Source organism: Meles meles, chromosome 13 (assembly GCF_922984935.1).
Source record: "Meles meles chromosome 13, mMelMel3.1 paternal haplotype, whole genome shotgun sequence".
Classification (NCBI taxonomy): Eukaryota; Metazoa; Chordata; class Mammalia; order Carnivora; family Mustelidae; genus Meles; species Meles meles.
The window spans coordinates 8,679,954-8,698,351 of record NC_060078.1 but is presented as its reverse complement, the minus strand read 5'-3'; the positions used below and the strand labels follow the sequence as shown (position 1 = coordinate 8,698,351).

Genomic DNA, 18,398 nt, shown 5'->3' with positions numbered 1-18,398 from the left:
TGAAGAGCTCTAGGAGGTAAGTGTTGTTGTTGTGCTTATGAGGACAAGCAGGTGCTATTATTACTACAGCTACTTTACAGATGAGGAAAAAGCCATCCTGACAGTAAACTGCTTGTCCGTGGCTACCCAGCTGGGTGTGATGGAATGGGGCGGGAAGTCTATCCTCCAACCTCGAGGCTGCACAGTCCTACACGTACTGACATAAAATCATTGCATCAAGAGTCTGCCTGGGGAAATTAAGGAATCGACCCAGGAACTGAACCTAATCCTCCAATTTCCTTTTATCAAATATGTTTGATCATGTGGCTACAGGCAAAGTGAACAAAGTTACCATATGCAGGTTGAACTGTTTTATAAACAAAATCAAGAGCGGGGCGGCTAGGTAGCAGTCAGCTGAGTGTCCGACTGACTCTGGGTTTCGGCTCAGGTCTTGATCTCAGGGTCGTGAGATCGAGCCCCGCCTTGGGCTCCGTGCTCAGCCTGGAGTCTCCTTGAGATTCTCTCTCCCTCTGCCCCTTTCCCCTCACTAAAATTAAATAAATTTTTAAAATCAAGTGAAAAACCATAATGAGATAAGTTCAAATTAGTTTGAAGGAGGAGTAGCAGGAAGTGGTGAGATGAGAAAGAAGGTTGGATGTATCATTAATAAATAACGACAACTTAGTCAATAGTCAAGCAGTAGGCCAAGAAAGGGCAGTCTGAAGTAATGATGCTCGATTGCTTTTTCTTCTGTCTTAAAATCTAAGTAGAGACAGAGGGACAGAAGAGAAAAACGGACCTTTCTAACTTCCACATCTGAGATGGGATAATACTAGCTTAAAACTTTTTCTGGACTGTTGTAGAACGAATTAACACGTTGACACTTGCCATATCCTTTGGGACTCATCAAAATACTTGACAAAATAACACGGTATGCTTAGAACTCAGCAAAGCATCCTCCCCTTCCATCACTGCTTTTCCACGTTTCCACACTATCCTGAAGCCCAGGGGCAGGAATAAGATAGAAGAGCGGTGGCAGAGGAATGAGGATGGAGGAAGGTCATTGGCACAGGTCCGCCCCAGGGGCAGACAAAAGGCAGTACTCCCTGCAGAGAGTTTTATTACCAAAGGGTAATAAAACCCAGCAAAAGTTGGCCTGATTTTTCCTTTCACTGTGCAGAGGCAATTCTCGACAATGGGGAATACACTCCTTCCTGCCTGGTTAACTGTCCCCTCCACCAGATGTCCCTGACAAGGTAGAGCCGCTGAATTACTAAAGGAAACCTACACACACACACACACACACACACACACACACTACTATACCAAACAGCACAACACCTCACCAATAATTTACGGATGCAGGTACAATCAGCAATCGATCAGATCCCAACTACATAAGAACCGAAATAGGTCAGGACTGATACACCCAATAAGACTACACGAAAAATCCATTCCGCTATCCTGATAGGACATATCCCATCTATTTTTTAAATTAACATATAATGTCTTATTTGCCCCAGGGGTACAAGTCGTGAATCATCAGGCTTACACAATTCACAGTTCTCACCATAGCACATACCCTCCCCAATGTCCATCCCCCAGCCACCCTCTCCCTCTCACCCCCTCCTCTCCAGCAACCCTCAGTTTGTTTCCTGAGATTAATATCCCATCTATTCTTTAGTGAAATTTTATTTCAAAATGGGGGGGGAATTGAAACTACCCTCACAAATACCACCCAGAAGAATAAGAGTTCCACAGAAACCACGAGGTAAATGAAATTTCTTGGTTCCTATCATAAATATTTAGAAAATAAATTTCTGAAACAAGTTCAGAGCTGTGATAGAACAAAATTTGGAATTAAAAAAAGATAAAGGGAATTCAAGAGCCAAAAATGGCTTGGATAATATGTGAGCTCATATATGTAGAACTGTAACAGTGGAAACAGCTTACAAAAATTAAGCATTTAACTTGACCTTGATCACAGGAAAACTGACTTGCAAGTAAAAAAATCAGATCTAGAAAGACCAAACATATTTAAGACATTCTCAGTGTCTGTTTCATGCCAGACAGAGATTAAGTTTGACAGATACATGCACCAACAGTCACATCAACAGAAATGTATCGGTTTCTCTTTTCCACTTCGAAAATATCATGCATGGACGCAAAGCCTATGTTCCCAGCTCTGAAATGATCTGAAACTCCTTCTTGGCACTGAAGATTGCCACAGATAGAAAAGTCCTGTTAAAATGCATCTTCGTGTATGTGCTGGGTTTGAGTGTTAGTCTGGCTCTCTCACACCTTACATGGAACACAAACCAAGGAACAGCTATTCAAGGAAAGGAGTGCTCCTCTTTGCACATAAAGCATTAAGACTCAACATGGAAATAGAGTCATTTAGCACTAAATAATGTCTCCTTGTCACTTGGCTGATATTCAAGCAGAAAGTATTAAGAGACCAAAGACAACACCAGATGGGATGACCCCTTAGGATTCATTCTGCAATTATACCAGAGTGTTACCTACTGTACAAACCATTTATGAGATATTATGCTTCTATGAAAAATTAAATATATTTAGTCATACTCCTCTGAAATATTTAGTATCTGTGCACGGCAGATAAGACCCACATGTAAGTATAAATATAGGTACATATCATGCATAATAGATTGGTTGAGATTGCATGCATATTTTAAAATATTAGCAGTCTGCCTTCTCCTGAGGAAAGGCAGAGGCCACAGTGAGCAAGTGGCACAGTTTCTCAGAAATCCATACTAGACTCACATTGTATAAACCACATTAAAATCCTAAAGAGAAAACTACTATGTACTAATTATCCCAGCACTGAGGATGAATACCAAAAAGATCTTATTTTAAGTAAGATTATGGAAAAGATGGAGAAGTAATTTTAGAGGCAATTTTCAAGATCTGAATATATATATATTATATATATATAATTTCAAGATATATATTATATATTATATATATATATAATTTCAAGATAAGGCAATTTCAGACATTATGGTTTCTTGCACACACTTTCTCTGTCTCTTCCATCCTTCCTCCCTCCCCCTTTAGGTGTTACATATACAGCTCCATGATCTCTAGTAAGTACATTTTTCTTATATTACATAACACAAGGACAAACTTTCAAAACTGATCCAAAAAACTATATAACAGCAATCAGATACATAGTAATATATACCACCCACAGGAGAATAAACACCACAGTTTTCAGCAAAAACATGTCAACATGGAATAATCAAATTCACAGAAACTACTTTAATCTCGCTTCTGGGATAGGTTTCAATACAGATCTCCCCACCTGCACGTTTATACAAGGGTTCATCGCAGAAAATGTATAGATAAAACAAGTGTCTGAATTTCTAGATTTGCTTTTGGAAAACACTGAAATATCAGTATACAGCCTTAGGCTCCAGTTAATCTCTGTAATTGACAAACCTATTAAATTCGGGTCTTGCTAAACATAAAAGTCTGTAATACAAAGGGAGATTACTATCCAGTGTGCCAGGTGCCAAAACCTCTCTATTTTCATAGGCTTCCAGTAATTTACCTCACTTCTGTTGCAATCAGTGAGTATCCCAGCTGAGTGCTTTTCTCTGACATGAGAATGAATCAATGAACCAGCCAGTTCTACCTGAGCATGGAACTCCTGATAAGAATTGGGTACATTTATGCTGTAGACAGTGAGTCCAAGAGAAGTAGCAAATTTCAGCTCTTATGTTATTTTCACTCAGCCTACACAAGTATTAGAGAGGTGAGCAAAATGTTAATTTGTCCATGAATTCATGATGTAAATTTTAGGGCTAGATTTTGGAAAGCTCAGCACTGAATTCACAAATGCAAGCTTACAGGGGGGCAAAGATAATGGACAGCAACCCAATGCTACCCAGATAAAGGGAGACACACAGATGCCTGTTCCAGAAACGCTGAGATTGCAGGGAAAGAGCCCAATCAGAACCCAGGATCGGAAGACCGTGTTCAGCCCTTCCTGGCTGCATGACCCCAGGCAATTCTCAAGCACTTGGTCCTTAGTCCTTTTCATCAATTAGGTGGAAATAATAACATTATCTAATAGTAAACTGTCATAAATTGTCCAAAACACATTAACCTGTAATAAAAAGTAATGTAAGTTAAGGGGGGGAAAGCCTTATTTTTGGACTAAAATCAGTTTGAATGCCAGCTGCCCAGCTCTCTGTCCTAGTCACTATGATCATCAGTATTTTCATCCATGAAGTGAACACCTCCCTCAGAGGGTCATGTGAGAGATTAATCAAAAAATATATTCAAACAACCCAGGACAGGCTGCTCAGAATATAAAAGATGAATAATTGTTGCTGCATCATTCCTATTTCGGTAAGGATTAAATTCACTTGCTCAAGACACACTAGCATCAACAAGACAGAACAAGTTCCCACACCCACGAAGCTCACACTCCTGCAGGAAGAGAGAAATGCCCAGCAAATGAACGGTTGTGAAAGCGAACACCGGAGAGTGGTAAGAGCCTATACCATAGAGAAGGACAGGGTAGAGTAACGAAGGGGGGTTATGTCACCCGCTGGTCAGAATCGACCTCTGGGCTGAGGGGACACACAATCACTATCACATCAAGTTGCGAGTGAGCATGTTGAATATTCCAGGGCAACAAACACCATTCTGCAAATGGGAAAGGGTTCCGTGAGCTCCAGAAAGAGCAAGGGGGCTGGTGGGTCAAGAGGAGGGAACAAGGACAGAGACCAGGTGGGGCGGGACCCTTGTAGGCCATGGGAGGGGCTTCAGAGTTTAGTCCATGCAGGACAGGAACTGTGAAGGGTTGTGAGGAGGGGAGTGACAGGACTCATTTTACTTCAAAGGACTCATTCTGGCGTCTACATTGGGAGCAGCAATGCTAGTGGAGAGGGTATTACTGTAACCGAAGCAGAAGACGATGGTGACTTCTGCTGGGATGCTGCCTGTGGGGAATCGGTGGGAAGTGGCCACAGTCTGAATGTAATTTAAAATATGGGACGCCTGGGTGGCTCAGTTGGTTAAGTGTCCAACTCTTGATCGATCTCGGCTCAGGTCTTGATCTCAGGGTCCTGAGGTAGGCTCCATGCTGGGCATGGGGTCTGCTTAAAGAAAATAAAAATTTTAAAAAGTAGCATTGACAGGAAAGGAGATGCAGATAGAGAAAGGAACAAGTACAAGTTTTAGGGCTGAACACTCAGATTAACGGCAGTACCATGTACTAAGATGGGAACACTGGGAAAACAGTCTGAGGGAAGGAAGGGGAGGGGGTGTGAGGTCAGTTTGGGTCACATTAGGTTTGGGATAACTTTTATCCAAATGAGATATCAAGTAGGCAGCTGGAAAACAAGACTCCGGAACTCAGGTCAAATGTTACCGCTGAAGATAAATACTTAGGAGTCATCGGTACGATAAGGTTGCAAAGGGGAAGTCAACCTGAGTGGGAGAAGGTGAAGATGACCATCTCTTCTGGCAATGTGTTGTTCATTGGTGGCCTCCTCAAGCGTCATTTCAGTAGGGTGGTGAGGATGAGATCCAGAATGGAAGGGATTTACAAGAGAATGGAAGGAGAGGAAGTAGAGACGAAGGTATGGAAAATTCTTCAATTGTGCTATAAAAGGGGAACAGAAAAATGGTACAACAGCAGGAGGGGAATATGGAATTACAGAAGGAAATAATCTGGGGTCCTCTATTCCTCTAATATTCTTCTGGGCATTGTGGAGGGAAGTGATCAAAAGAGTCAAAATTGCTGCTCTCAATCAATAACGTCAGGACAAGGATATGAAAAAACTAAAGCAAGCCAGGACAAAGATATAATGGAGTTGATATTTTAAATGGCTGTATAGGAAGAGCTCTCTGGTAAGATGACATTTGTGTGGATGATGAGGGAGAGCCAGCCATGAAGAGATTTAAGAAAAGGTTCTAAGAAAGATATTACTGGGGGTGCCTGGGTGGCTCGGTGGGTTGAGCCTCTGCCTTTGGCTCAGGTCATGATCTCAGGGTCCTGGAATCGAGCTCCACATCAGGCTCTCTGCTCAGCGGGGAGCCTGCTTCCCCCCACCCTCTCTCTGCCTGCCTCTCTGCCGGCTTGTGATCTCTGTCAAATAAATAAATAAAAGAAAAAAAAGAAAGGTATTACTGATATGGTTGAGAACTATGTCATCAGATGTTGACATGCTTGTGGGAATAATCCTACAGAAACCCAGTAGAGAGGGAAAAGCTTGTGACTGAGGGAGAGAGAGCTGGGACAGGTGCATCTCCTCCTGTCATGAGTTCAGGAAGGAGGCAGTGGCCACAGGTAGGAGCAAAGACAGAGCTCCTGGTAGGTCAGTTGACTTCATAGAGGGAAGATGTGGAAGTTTGCTTCCAGCGACATCTGTTTTCTCAATGAAATAGGAAGCAAGTATTCAGCTAAGAGTGAGAAGGAAGAAGAGGTTTGAGAAATACAATACGGGGCAGTGAACCGCCTAGGGAAACACACAAGGACGGAATGTCAAGACCCACTCGAGGTCAGGGGTCCTAAACATTCACTGATACGCACGGTAGTGCAAGATCTATAAACTCTAAAATGCTACGAAATAAATGATACTATACGTTTAAAAAAATGGAAGAAGAAAGATAATGGCTAAGCAGAGAAAACAAAATGTCCTACTCGTGTGGACACAGGTTGGACATGATGAGTTAAATATCCTGAAAATGGTCTGCAACGAGCACTTCAGAGCACTTAGGGCCCACCGGGGAGACAAGAGGGAGATAACCGATGATACTGGAGCATACACGTGGTGCAGCGTCGGGACAGAGGGAAGGAGAGGACAGAGGAGGAGCAGGAAGGGACAGGCCACCAGGAAGAGCAGCCCCAGCCTCCTGCATGTGTAACAGACATCGTAGAGCCCCTTCCTACCTACTTTCCAGTTCAATTCATCCCAATGCCATTTGAGACCTATTAGAAAGGCTATCCCAATTGCCTAAAAAAATGTAACTCCACAAGGTCAAAATATCAATTAACTCTATAAATCTTAAAGTGGACTGATGGATTTCCCCACTGGGACCCTGGTTCACAGCATCCTTCACGCCTCTAGCCCAGGCCTCTCTCTTCCCGGACCACACTCTTCAGGGACAAGGACAATGCTTCTTGTTACTGCAGCCGTGTGTCGAGCCTCATACTTGGATTATTACAGATTTTCAATACATGTTGGATAGATCAACAAATGAATAAAAATGTGTAAATAAAAAAATCATAATCAACCAAAGTCTCGCCAAAAGGAATTAAAATACCAAGTCTCTCACTTTCTAGTACTTACCCTTGGAATAATCCCCTTCAGGAAACTCAATGATCTTATTCACACACAAAATAACCACCCCCTTATTAGATTGCATTGATCACTATAAAGATTAAATTAAACAGACGAAGCCCTTTGGAAACTGAAGTGCTAGATTACTAACATCCACACACGGGTAGCTCAGATCACCCACAGAGGTCACGAGCAAGGTCATGCATAGTTTCAGCAGCACGGCAAACTGCTAATGGGGAGACCTGATCACCCATAAGAACTCAGTCTGGGTCAGTATTATCCACAAAAGACCATGGTCTTTTTTTTTTTTTTTTAAAGATTTTATTTATTTATTTGACAGAGAGAGATCACAAGTAGGCAGAGAGGCAGGCAGAGAGAGAGGAGGAAGCAGGTTCCCCGCCGAGCAGAGAGCCTGATGTGGGGCTCGATCCCAGGACCCTGGGATCATGACCTGAGCCGAAGGCAGAGGCCTTAACCCACTGAGCCACCCAGGCGCCCAAGACCGCGGTCTTAAGTAAAACAAAGCTTAACAGAAAATGTAAAAAGGCGTCCATTATGAGTGATGTGAAAACCAGACTTGATTTAGAAAGAGAAGCACTAGCCTGCCAAAGGTACTCACCCAAACTTTCATCTAAAGGAAATGGGCACTTTAAACTTCCCTGGTTTCTGATATCCTGCCCATGATGCTCGATCAAAAAACTATCAAAAATGTTCAATTCAACAATTTTTGGATTAAAAAATTGCCTAAGAGGACATTCAATATCTACCATTTTTGTGTGTCTTTTAAAAATTCAAATTGGACTTTTTAGAAATCTCTCAGTGGTAAGATGCTGTCACAACTAGTTTAAGTCTCTTTATCATGAAAATTGGGTTCATTCCTTGTTTTACACATTCCTTAGAGCAAAGACAGTTACATTACAACATCCTTTTCTATCCTTTCTAGCAATCAAAAGGTATCAAGGCCATATTATGAGCAAAAAAATAAACTTCATATGAATAGAGAAAAAGAATTTCCTGCCTGGGATTCTTTGGATTAGTACTGACAAGGAAAAATAAAAACCAAGAAAATACCCCTCAGTTCATGTTGGGAGTATCTTGGAGAGGTCTTCCGTCTTGAAGATAATTTAGTCAAATTATAACTGAAACACAACCCAAAGCAGTATTTCTCTTCTTAAATAAGTGGATTTTCCAAATTAAGTATCCTCTCCGTAGTAATCTAATCAGATCATGCAAAATCCCCAAAGCTCATGATTTGTAGGTGAGATTTCAACATTATAGAAACCTCTGACTCCTTTGCTCAGTCCCTCCAGATGTCAAATAAAGAGTAAGTTTTCATCTTTAAGACCCACCTAAGATAGCCTGGACTCTGTTTTTCACCTGTGTTGCCGGCATATCCAGGCTCTCTCCAAGCTACCGTTTCTCCCTTCCATTCCCCACAAGGCTCTAGCCACCTTTCTCCAGTTACCCAAATACCCTGTGGCATGGTCTTTGTTCTACAGAGTGTTTCTCCTGTGTGTGTTCTTCCCATGGTGCAGTACACTCATGAATTATCTACCATGACCAGCGAGGGATAGCTTATTAAGCTGTCATGAGCCCCTTTTCGTAATCAACTCTGGAAAGAGAAGTCTCTTGTGCAGTCAAACATAATGAAGTTTCCAACCCACTAGCACCTCAAAGGTCTGTGACATCTCAGTGGGCTCCGTTTTTCTAATGTTTCTTTTACCCAGTAGTTACTGTAACTACCTCTCTTTTTTTTTAATCAAAGATTGCCCCTCACCGGGGTCCTTCCACAATAAATGGGCAGGATAGGGAGAGTGCGCACTCTCCATATGAAAGTCTATGTAATTTAAATTCCACAGCAAACAGAAAGAACAAGAAAAGTGGAGCTGTAATGCTCATTTTAAAGAAACAATTTTTTGGGGCGCCTGGGTGGCTCAGTGGGTTAAAGCCTCTGCCTTCGGCTCAGGTCATGATCCCAGGGTCCTGGGATCGAGCCCCACATCGGGCTCTCTGCTCTGCAGGGAGCCTGCTTCCTTCCTCTCTCTCTGCCTGCCTCTCTGCCTAGTTGTGATTTCTCTCTGTCAAATAAATAAAATATTAAAAAAAAAAAAAAAGAAACAATTTTTTTTTTCCCCAGGAGCTCAAAATGCTGCTTCTTCCTGCACAACTTAATAGTTTCGAGGACTTTTTCCTTTCACTTCTTATGCAATCTCACAGAAAAATCAGGAAAAAGTGTTGCCAAACTCTTTGTGATTAAACTGTGAATCTTTAAAGATCTCCTTCAAATTAAAAGTAAGTAAAAGCAACATTTATACAAGGGCCAGTCTTCAGCAAAATAAGATATAAAAGAGGTCTTTCAATTAGGACCAAGAATCACTTACAAAATAATATACAGGACCACAAGAAATAAGGTTATCATTAGGACAAAAAGTTTTATCAATCTCCCATTGAAATTGGGAATCGAGTATTTTAACTTCTCCATTGCTTGGCTGAACTACCAAATTAAGTCAGTGGTCATTAAATCATGGAAACAAATAAACAAACAAATATAAAAACAAAAACAAACCCACAAACCGGAAAAAAGAAACTTAAAAATAACCAAAAATTTTTTAAAAACCATGGAACCATTAAAAACAAAGTAAAAATTCTCACATGTAATCCTATTTCTGAGCAAAACCCAAATCTAATACAGTAAGATGCCGTATTACAACCAAGCCATAAACAACAAACAAGCCATAAACAACCAAGCCAGAAAAACATGAGGAGGTAGGTTCCATTACTTTCAAATTGAATACAAATTGTTCACATTGTACTCAACGATTCCAGTATCTCATAAACAACACTGATGTGCAGAAAATGAACATAAGTGCCTGAAAACAAATAGCACTGACAAGCTCCTGATAATTCCATTATGCAGCTGGCACAGAGGGAGGTCAACCAGAGTGACAGACCAGCAGGGCCAAGAAAGAGAACAGACGTCAACACTTAGGGTGTCATATGCCTTCAGATTAAAGCTGCTTCTACAATGAAAAATGTTCCACCGCTGTTGAGGGACAAACCTGTTGAGATTCCATGAAGAGAGAGAACAGAGGTTTCCCAAGGCAGAATTAGCAGACGGATCTTAACGCTCAACACTGTGCTTTCTCAATATTCTCTTTGTTGAGGTTTCCCTCCCACTCTGAAACAGTATTTAAAACTCCTCGATTTATGGGGCGCCTGGGTGGCTCAGTGGGTGGGCCTTGGCCTTCGGCTCAGGTCATGATCCCAGGGTCCTGGGATCGAGCCCCACATTGGGCTCTCTGCTCAGCGGGGAGCCTGCTTTCCCCCCTCTCTCTGTCTGTCTCTCTGCCTACTCATGCTCTCTATCAAATAAATAGATAAAACTAAAAAAAAAAACCTCTTCAATTTACATCAAACCCCAGACACAGAGATCACAAATAGGCAGAGAGGCAGGCAGCAGGGGGGGAGGGAGAGCAGGCTCCCTGCTGAGCAGAGATTCCCTATATGCCCATGTGGGGCTCGATCCCAGGACCCTGAGATCATGACCTGAGCCGGAGCCAGGGGCTTAACCCACTGAACCACCCAAGTGCCCCAATAGTCTTGGTTTTGACAATCTGTGGCCTCCATCTACTTCTGTTTTAATGGAAATGAACTTTTCCCTGCATGTTCTAACCGACCCTACAACCTTACTGTTTCGCGATCCTGACCAGTATGGAAAGAGAGCTGAATTGTATTTCTACCTTAACAGGTACCTGTTTGCCTTTCGGAGCCTATGTAGAAATTGTCTCACGGGGCTGCTCAGTACATGGTGAGCTGTGTCCTGCCCGAGCTCCAGAGGTCAGAGAGGCGTTCCAACAGAAAAACAAAGGGGTGCCCAAAGGGTCCAATCATAAGGCACACAAAAATTACCTTGAACAAGTACTAATAAGACATCAAAACCATGAATTATTAAAAATTATGTTTAAAATAAAACAACTCCTTGTTTTTTCTAAGGAAGCAAACATACTTTAAAGCTTCACTATAAATGGCTTTCAAGGAAAAGCCCCCACTTGAACTCGTGGCATCAGACCAGAAGCACTAAGTGTGGAAAGATTCCTTTTGTTTTCTAAATTTTGAAATACCACCTGGTGCATGAATGTAAATGGACAGGAACATTTAAAACAGAAGGGAGCAGCAGTTTCTTGTGTGGATAGCCTAGTAGTCGCTGCCCCTTCTGGTGAGATAAACCTTGATTTTCCTCTTTGGAATGAACTTCACCTCCCAGACTTTCAGTCTAAGTGATTTGAGTAAAACACATCATGCACTCCCATCCTTCTATGGGGCACACTCGTGACCAGTAATTTCCATCCTGGTGACATGACCCAAGTCGGAGCGATGAGACTTAATCCCAGCACTGGAATTACTAGGAAGGTGAAGCGCTCTTTTTCTCCCAGTTTCAGAGGTAGTAGAATGTATGTCTGGAGCTGGTTGTGACCATTCAGCCATGTCAGAGGAAAAACCCATCTGCGTCTGAAGCCAACACTGAGGAAAGCATAGCCAAGAACCAAGGGGACCAGTCAGAATGGCATCATTTACAGAGACGTTCCCTGGCCCTTTCAATGATAGGAGTCAATAACACACCCCTCCTTTATTTTGGCTTAAACCACTGTAAGTTGGGTTTCTGCACATCCCAAAGAGTGCCACCAATAACTTGAGTAAATCATTGCAGCATTGGCAACATCAGAAATACAAAAATCCTTTTCAATGCAAGAAGGTCACTTTCCCTAGGAAAAGTCCATGGGGACCTGGGAGTGAGGTGATTTCCATAAGGTCACTGCTCTTCTGCAAGAATTTGTGTTACGTATTTTCTTAATCCCTTTACACTTCAGAGTTACATGACAATGGTGACCTCCTACCAGCTGGAGAACTCCTAACGTTGGGAAAAAAAAAATCTAGAATTCAATGGTTTTGTGATACCAGAGAATTAAACACCAGATGAAAACAACTACATATGGCAAAAGCAGGTGAGTTTCTTTTGTGCTTAAACATTAATGGCAGTCTTAATGAGCAAGCCAAATGATCTCTTCTTGTGATCAAATCCTAAAAGAGAAAGGGAAAGATGTTCTTTTATCCAAGCTCCTTCCCTCCCTGCTGGGAATATTTAAATCTCAATTATTCCTCAGAGTCTTTGCAACCATGCAGCGAAAATTCCTGATGGGAAAACAAACAAACAAACAAAAAAACACCAAGATCCTTTCTGGGTGTATTCGCTCCACAGTGACAGTCAGAAGCTGGGGACCCCCTCACTGCCTGGGTTCAGAAGCATTTTTCCAAAGAAAAACAATAGCAAAAATATACGTATTTCCATGTACAGGCAAAAGTTCACCGGAATTTTACACGTTAGTATTGTTAAGTTTCTGTGTGCTGAAAAGGGAGGCACGAAGAAGTCTGATGGGGAAAGGTGCTAATGTTGACTCAGGTAGCAGGATCATACGCCTGGATGCTTCCAAATCACCTAATTGGTTTCATACACCTTTCTGTGGTTTTTCACACTCACCTTCTAAATGCTCATAAATATGCTAGAGAACAGGTCATTATTCAATTCAAGACAAAGTCAAATCATAACTAAATAACTGAATATTCCACAGGCTCTGTGTGGGAAGGAATTCATGAAGGAATTAAATACCACAATTTACTAACAACCTAAACTACTTTCTGGTAAGTATTGTGAATTCTGTCTAGACATAGAGGGTTGATGAACGAAGTGTGGGAATGACACGGGAAGGTTCAAAGGTTCACTTTGAGGGGTTCCGTCCAACTCCTATGGTTCCCCAACCATATTATATTATATTATATAAGAAGCTGTATCTTTAGGAGGAAAGGCACAGAAGCAAGGAAGAGACTTCATTCTTGCTGAAAAAGAAAGGGTTTTACTCCAAGGTTAAGGTTCCTTCAGGATATTCTAAAACAAAAATGTCGGCGGCTCTCACAATCAAGGAAAATGCACACTAAGTGCATTCCTTACGAGTTCCCTGAAGTCAGTTACTTAGTATTCCATGTATTGAATGCCCCATCCTGACTGGTAGGCCCAGTATCTTTTATGTCCTCAATAAAAGTTTACTGACTAAATTCAAGACTCTCTCACTCTCAGCAAATGTAATGATTTATAAAGTAATTCAAATAAACACCAAAGCTTCTGCATACAAAATAACAAAATTGGCAAAGTCAGAGTCGAAGCATAACCCATTATAATCAATTAAGAAAAACATGGAAGCTGTGTCTTTTTCAATTTAAATTATTTGTTTGCCATAGCTGGTAGGGTTGGGGATATTTAATGTCTTGAAAAACAAACAAACAAAATATTTTGTAGATTATAGGATCAGCTTCATCAGAGGGCAGGAAGTAGGTCTTCCTATTCAAAGAAGGCAGGGCAAAATTTCAGTAGATGGGACCATCTTCTGCCTGGAAACTAAGAAGTCTCTGGGGATCTTGAAGGTAGGAGCAGAAAGTTATTGTTCCTACAAAGGTCAGACAGTTTACCTAGAACTTCTAAAAGAAACTTCAGAAAGTTTCTCATCTTTTCGTACTTTGCTGGTTATTAGCTAAGTGGGAGAACCACACAGAACTGTCCAGTAAGACATATGACCCAGGGTTCTAGATAGAGGAGTAAAGCAAAGGTCTACGGAACGTGTAGAGCATTCCTAATACCTTAGAAAGAGTTGAATACTGAACTCTCTGATAGGTAGGTAACATGCTTATGGACATACGTTCCTACAGTTGGTATTATTAACATTTAGGAGAGCTGTTAAATGGGAGTTTTGATTTGCAGGATTTCTAAACAAGTTACATTCAAAGGGCATATCCTTCCTAATAGGCACTCCAAGGAATACATAAACAACAAAACTACCAAGTATAAGACCACCAAGCTGGGAATGGCAAGACTAATAGCCATTATACTTGAATGATACATATTCTAGGCATGACATGTGCATAAAAATAGAGAACATCAATCAGAAAATCACCCAATAGAAACTGAGTATAAAAAGTCACCCAAAAAGGTGTTAATAACTAATAACAAATTAATAACTAATTATTAATAGTTATTAATTATTTATTAGTTATTAACTATTAAGAACTAATTGGTTAATAACTAATAACAAATTACTGGATAAGACCAAGAGAAAAAAAAAACTAAATACCTAACATGATCATTTATACCATAAACTTCTCTCTCTAGAACAAAAAATTCTGGGTTTAAGGGTTGCAAAAGGAGGAATTTCAAAATGGATAAAGCAATCTGTGAACTTCTGAAAACACTTTAAGTTTCATCTTAGTCACATGTTCTAACAGCAGAATTAAAAACTTTTGCAGCATTGAAACAAACTGGAGACCCTTACCGAACCGTAATTTACCATTTTCATGGGAATATAGGAATTATCTCAGGGTATTTCCTAATAAATATGCCCCAACTACAAACTGATGTTTCTTTAATCTTCACGTTCTTTCTCCATTGGCTTTCTTCCATATTTTTCCTCAATATCTTCCTACAATGCAAAGCTGATAAAAGTATCAATTATGTATACAGTAGGAAAGCAGTGAACAAAAATGTCTTTAGCGCTGAAGTACTTTCAAGCATAATTTCATATCACTCTAGCATCTGCAACTTTCTCTCCTCTGTTCACATTTTCTAATGTGCTATGGTCTAAATGCTTGGGTCCCCCCAAAATTCACACGTTGGAATCCTAATGCCCATGTGATGGTGTGTTAGAAGGTGGGGCCTTTGGGAGGTGTTTAGGTCATGAACATGAAGCCCTCATGAATGGGATTAATGTCCTTATGAAAGAGAGCCCACAAGGCTCCCTAGACCTTCCATGACATTAGGACAGAGTGAGAAGTCTGTGACCCAGAAGACTGCCCTCACCCAACATGCTGCACCCTGACCTCAGACTTCCAGCCTCCAGAACTGTAGGAAATAAACTGGGTGGCTTAAGCCACTCAGTTTGTTGTGTTTTGTGCTAGCACCCCAAATGGATAAGACACCATGTAGACTCCAGAAGTTGCTACCTAAAATCAGAAAAACATTAGAGGGCACCTGGGTGGCTCAGTTGGTTGGGCGACTGCCTTCAGCTCAGGTCTGATCCCGGAGTCCTGGGATCAAATTCCACATCGGATTGCCAGCTCCATGGGGAGTCTGCTTCTCCCTCTGACCATCTCCCCTCTCATGCTCTCTCTCACTCTCTCTCGGTCTCAAATTAAAAACTAAAGTCTTTTTAAAAAATATTTTAAAAAAAGAAAGAAAGAAAGAAAAGAAATGAGCTACAGAACACTGGGACAGTAGTGAAAAGACCTCATGTTATTCAGCATCTAGTGTGAGGCCCAGAGATGCTGAGTGATTTGTCCATTGCCACCCTGATCCACGGCAAAGCAAATCAGTACTCATCGTGACTCCTTTAAAAACCAAAGTGGAGTAGGATTGGGTGGGAGGACATGGGGAAGGCAGAAAAAAACAGAAAACACACTATGACCTGCTTAGGCCATGGACATAAGCCTCCCGACAAGGCCGTCAGGTCCCCAGTGCCTAATGCCGCACACATCTGCCTTCGCCGGGGAACATGAAAAAGCGTCTTCTGTATTCATACCCATGTACTACGTCATGGAGAGATTAACTAAATTTCAGCTCGGAGGGGAATTTATATGGCTAAAACAAAATACAGGAAAGGCATGGTAAGTATTTTAATCAACCGTAGGCGCTGCTAATGCTACCGCTGGGCTCTCCATTATAGATTCACATACATATCATCAACACGAACTACATTCCTTGACAAAGTTCCCGCCCCCCATAAAGTATGTTCTTCCAATCAAATGAGCCATTCCCCCCAGGTGTTGAACGGTTAACAGAACACAGAAACACATCACTCTTGGCTCCTGTTTGAAACCAGCGAAGTTTTAAGAAGCTCTAATTCACTTTACATACCTCTGTGCAGCAAGGCATTTTCCTGGCTGAATAAGTAAACACGAAAAAATGATGCAAAAAATAAAAATGTCCAGTTCTTTGATTGTCATGATACAAAGCTACTCACGGACCAAACAATCAGTACATAAACAAATCTCATGATCCTCATTTTGCTAAAATAAAATCATGGTCTTCTTAAAATGACCACAGACTTAACTTCTATTAAAGGAAGAGTGCACTTCAGATTACAACTAGTCACAGTTTTAGGAGTATCCTTTTAAAAACGAAAACAGGCCCATATACAACTAACTTTTCTATTAAGTCATCTATCATGGTAACAGATAAACATGTTATTTAAAAACTTACGTCTCTACTGTCAAGGAAGATTCCTCAAAATACCTCCATTTGAAGGAAAAAAGTAACATAATGTTGAGAGAGTTATTCATTCATTCAGCCAAGTGACCGTTGGCTGTTGCTTTTCATTTCTCTAAAGCTATCTGGCATTAAAGGACGTGGAAACAAGTCTGAAACTCCAGTAACTAACATGCAGAAGAGAGATTAACGTCAACATTCTCTTTTAAATAAATCAAATAGCCTTAGGGATAATATTAGAAATATTTATTTTTAAACGTATTGGAATGATCACTAGGGGGACATTTGCCCTCTCTATTTATGTTAGCCACAATTTAAGGGTTTGGTTTTTTTTTTTCCCACTCAGTGTTTCCTCCAGGATAAATAAGATAGTTGCTTTTCATAATTAATTTTAGTTACTTTCCTTAGGGTAATGTAATAGTTCAACATTTTATTCACCTTTCAGCCTAACAAAAATTTATGATGACATAACAAAGGCATCTAGATGGCAGTGTCCAGGCAGAAGGCAGAGTTCCATTAAAAAAAACAAGGAAGACGGTCTTCCCAGGCTGGTGTTCTTCTAGATGAGCCAACAGGGCTGGTGGTGGGGGGCACCTATTCTGCACAATACCCCACACGGTCTTCCCCTGCCCGGGAACAGTGGCAAGGCTGGTGGGGGATCTCTAGATCTACATCTAGAACCCACCAAGGTAACGCTGGGCCACTTAAGTCTTTATTAGGAGCCTGGCAAATTTCAGTCCAAAGCCTTCTAGTGGGAACCAAAAACCTCTGAGGGTATGAATCTTAAGAAGTGAACTAACTGGCATAAATTGCCATCTCCCCAGCCCCAGGCAAGCATGCTGGGCGCAGCGTGCGTGAGTGCGAGGATACAAGCACATTCAACACCCCTGAGGAGGTCCTAGTGTGCTCACAAGCAAGCCTGGGGTACAACTTTACCCCCAATCATCTACACAACCTCGGGGAACCAGCATCACTCCCGAAAGCCCGAGACTCTGCATCTGGAGAATGGTTAAGACCTCCTGGAATTCCAGGACGCCGTGATTCAAGTGACTGGTACAGTCCACGGCACACGGCCAAAGGCAACACGTGTTATCTAACACTGCTCTCTCTTCCCCCACTCCCTTCATGTCACTGCGAGGTTTTCATTCAAGTTCTACGCCAAAGAGCTTTCGAAAACCATGAAGAGGAAGAGAACATGTCCTGTGTTTTAGGAAACAGTTTATATCAATTTTGGACCGCCCTCCTCTTCACCATTTACCCATAATTGTAATTGAACAGTTTGTGACATACGTGCCTCCCCCACTTCGTTCCAGAGGGCTCCCTGCAAATGAACATCTGGCCTCCTACACTGTCCTGCCACTCGTATGAACCACAAACTTCGGGGCACCTGGGTGGCTCGGTCAGTTAAGCTTCTGCCTTCATCTCAGAGTCCTGGGATGGAGCCCCACCCAGGGCTTCCTGCTCAGCCGGAAGCCTGCTTCTTCTCTCTCTGCTGCTCCCCTGCTGTGCTCTCTCTCTCAAATGAAATCTTCAACACAAAAAAAAAAAAAAAAGAAAGAAAGAAAGAAAGAAAAAACCACCCACCCACCCACCCACCCACACACACGCATTTCACCACTAATCCCTTCTTGTTATACTGCAAAGTAGCACTGGAATTTTTTTTTTTTTATTTTATTTCTTTATTTCAGAGAGGGAGAGAGAGAGCAAGCATAAGTGGGGGCTGCTCCCTGCTGAGTGGAGAGCCCGATGCGGGCTCGATCCCAGGATTGTGAGATCGTGACCAGAGCTGAAGGCAG

The 18,398-nt window shown here is 41.7% G+C and overlaps 1 protein-coding gene across 12 annotated transcripts in view; it reads right to left on the bottom strand.

Moving 5' to 3' along the window:
- RYR2 (ryanodine receptor 2) overlaps positions 1 to 18,398 on the bottom strand; it is a 749,188-nt gene that overhangs the window by 562,243 nt on the left and 168,547 nt on the right. Inside the window, exon 1 of one of the 12 annotated variants that reach the window (XM_046026817.1) lies at positions 10,358 to 10,416. The exons of the other annotated variants lie outside the window; for them this stretch is intronic. Within the exon in view, the coding sequence (XP_045882773.1) occupies positions 10,358 to 10,372 (15 nt within the window). The 5' untranslated portion in view covers positions 10,373 to 10,416. Of the gene's footprint in view, positions 1 to 10,357; positions 10,417 to 18,398 lie in introns of those variants that run through there. 12 annotated transcript variants of the gene reach the window in all.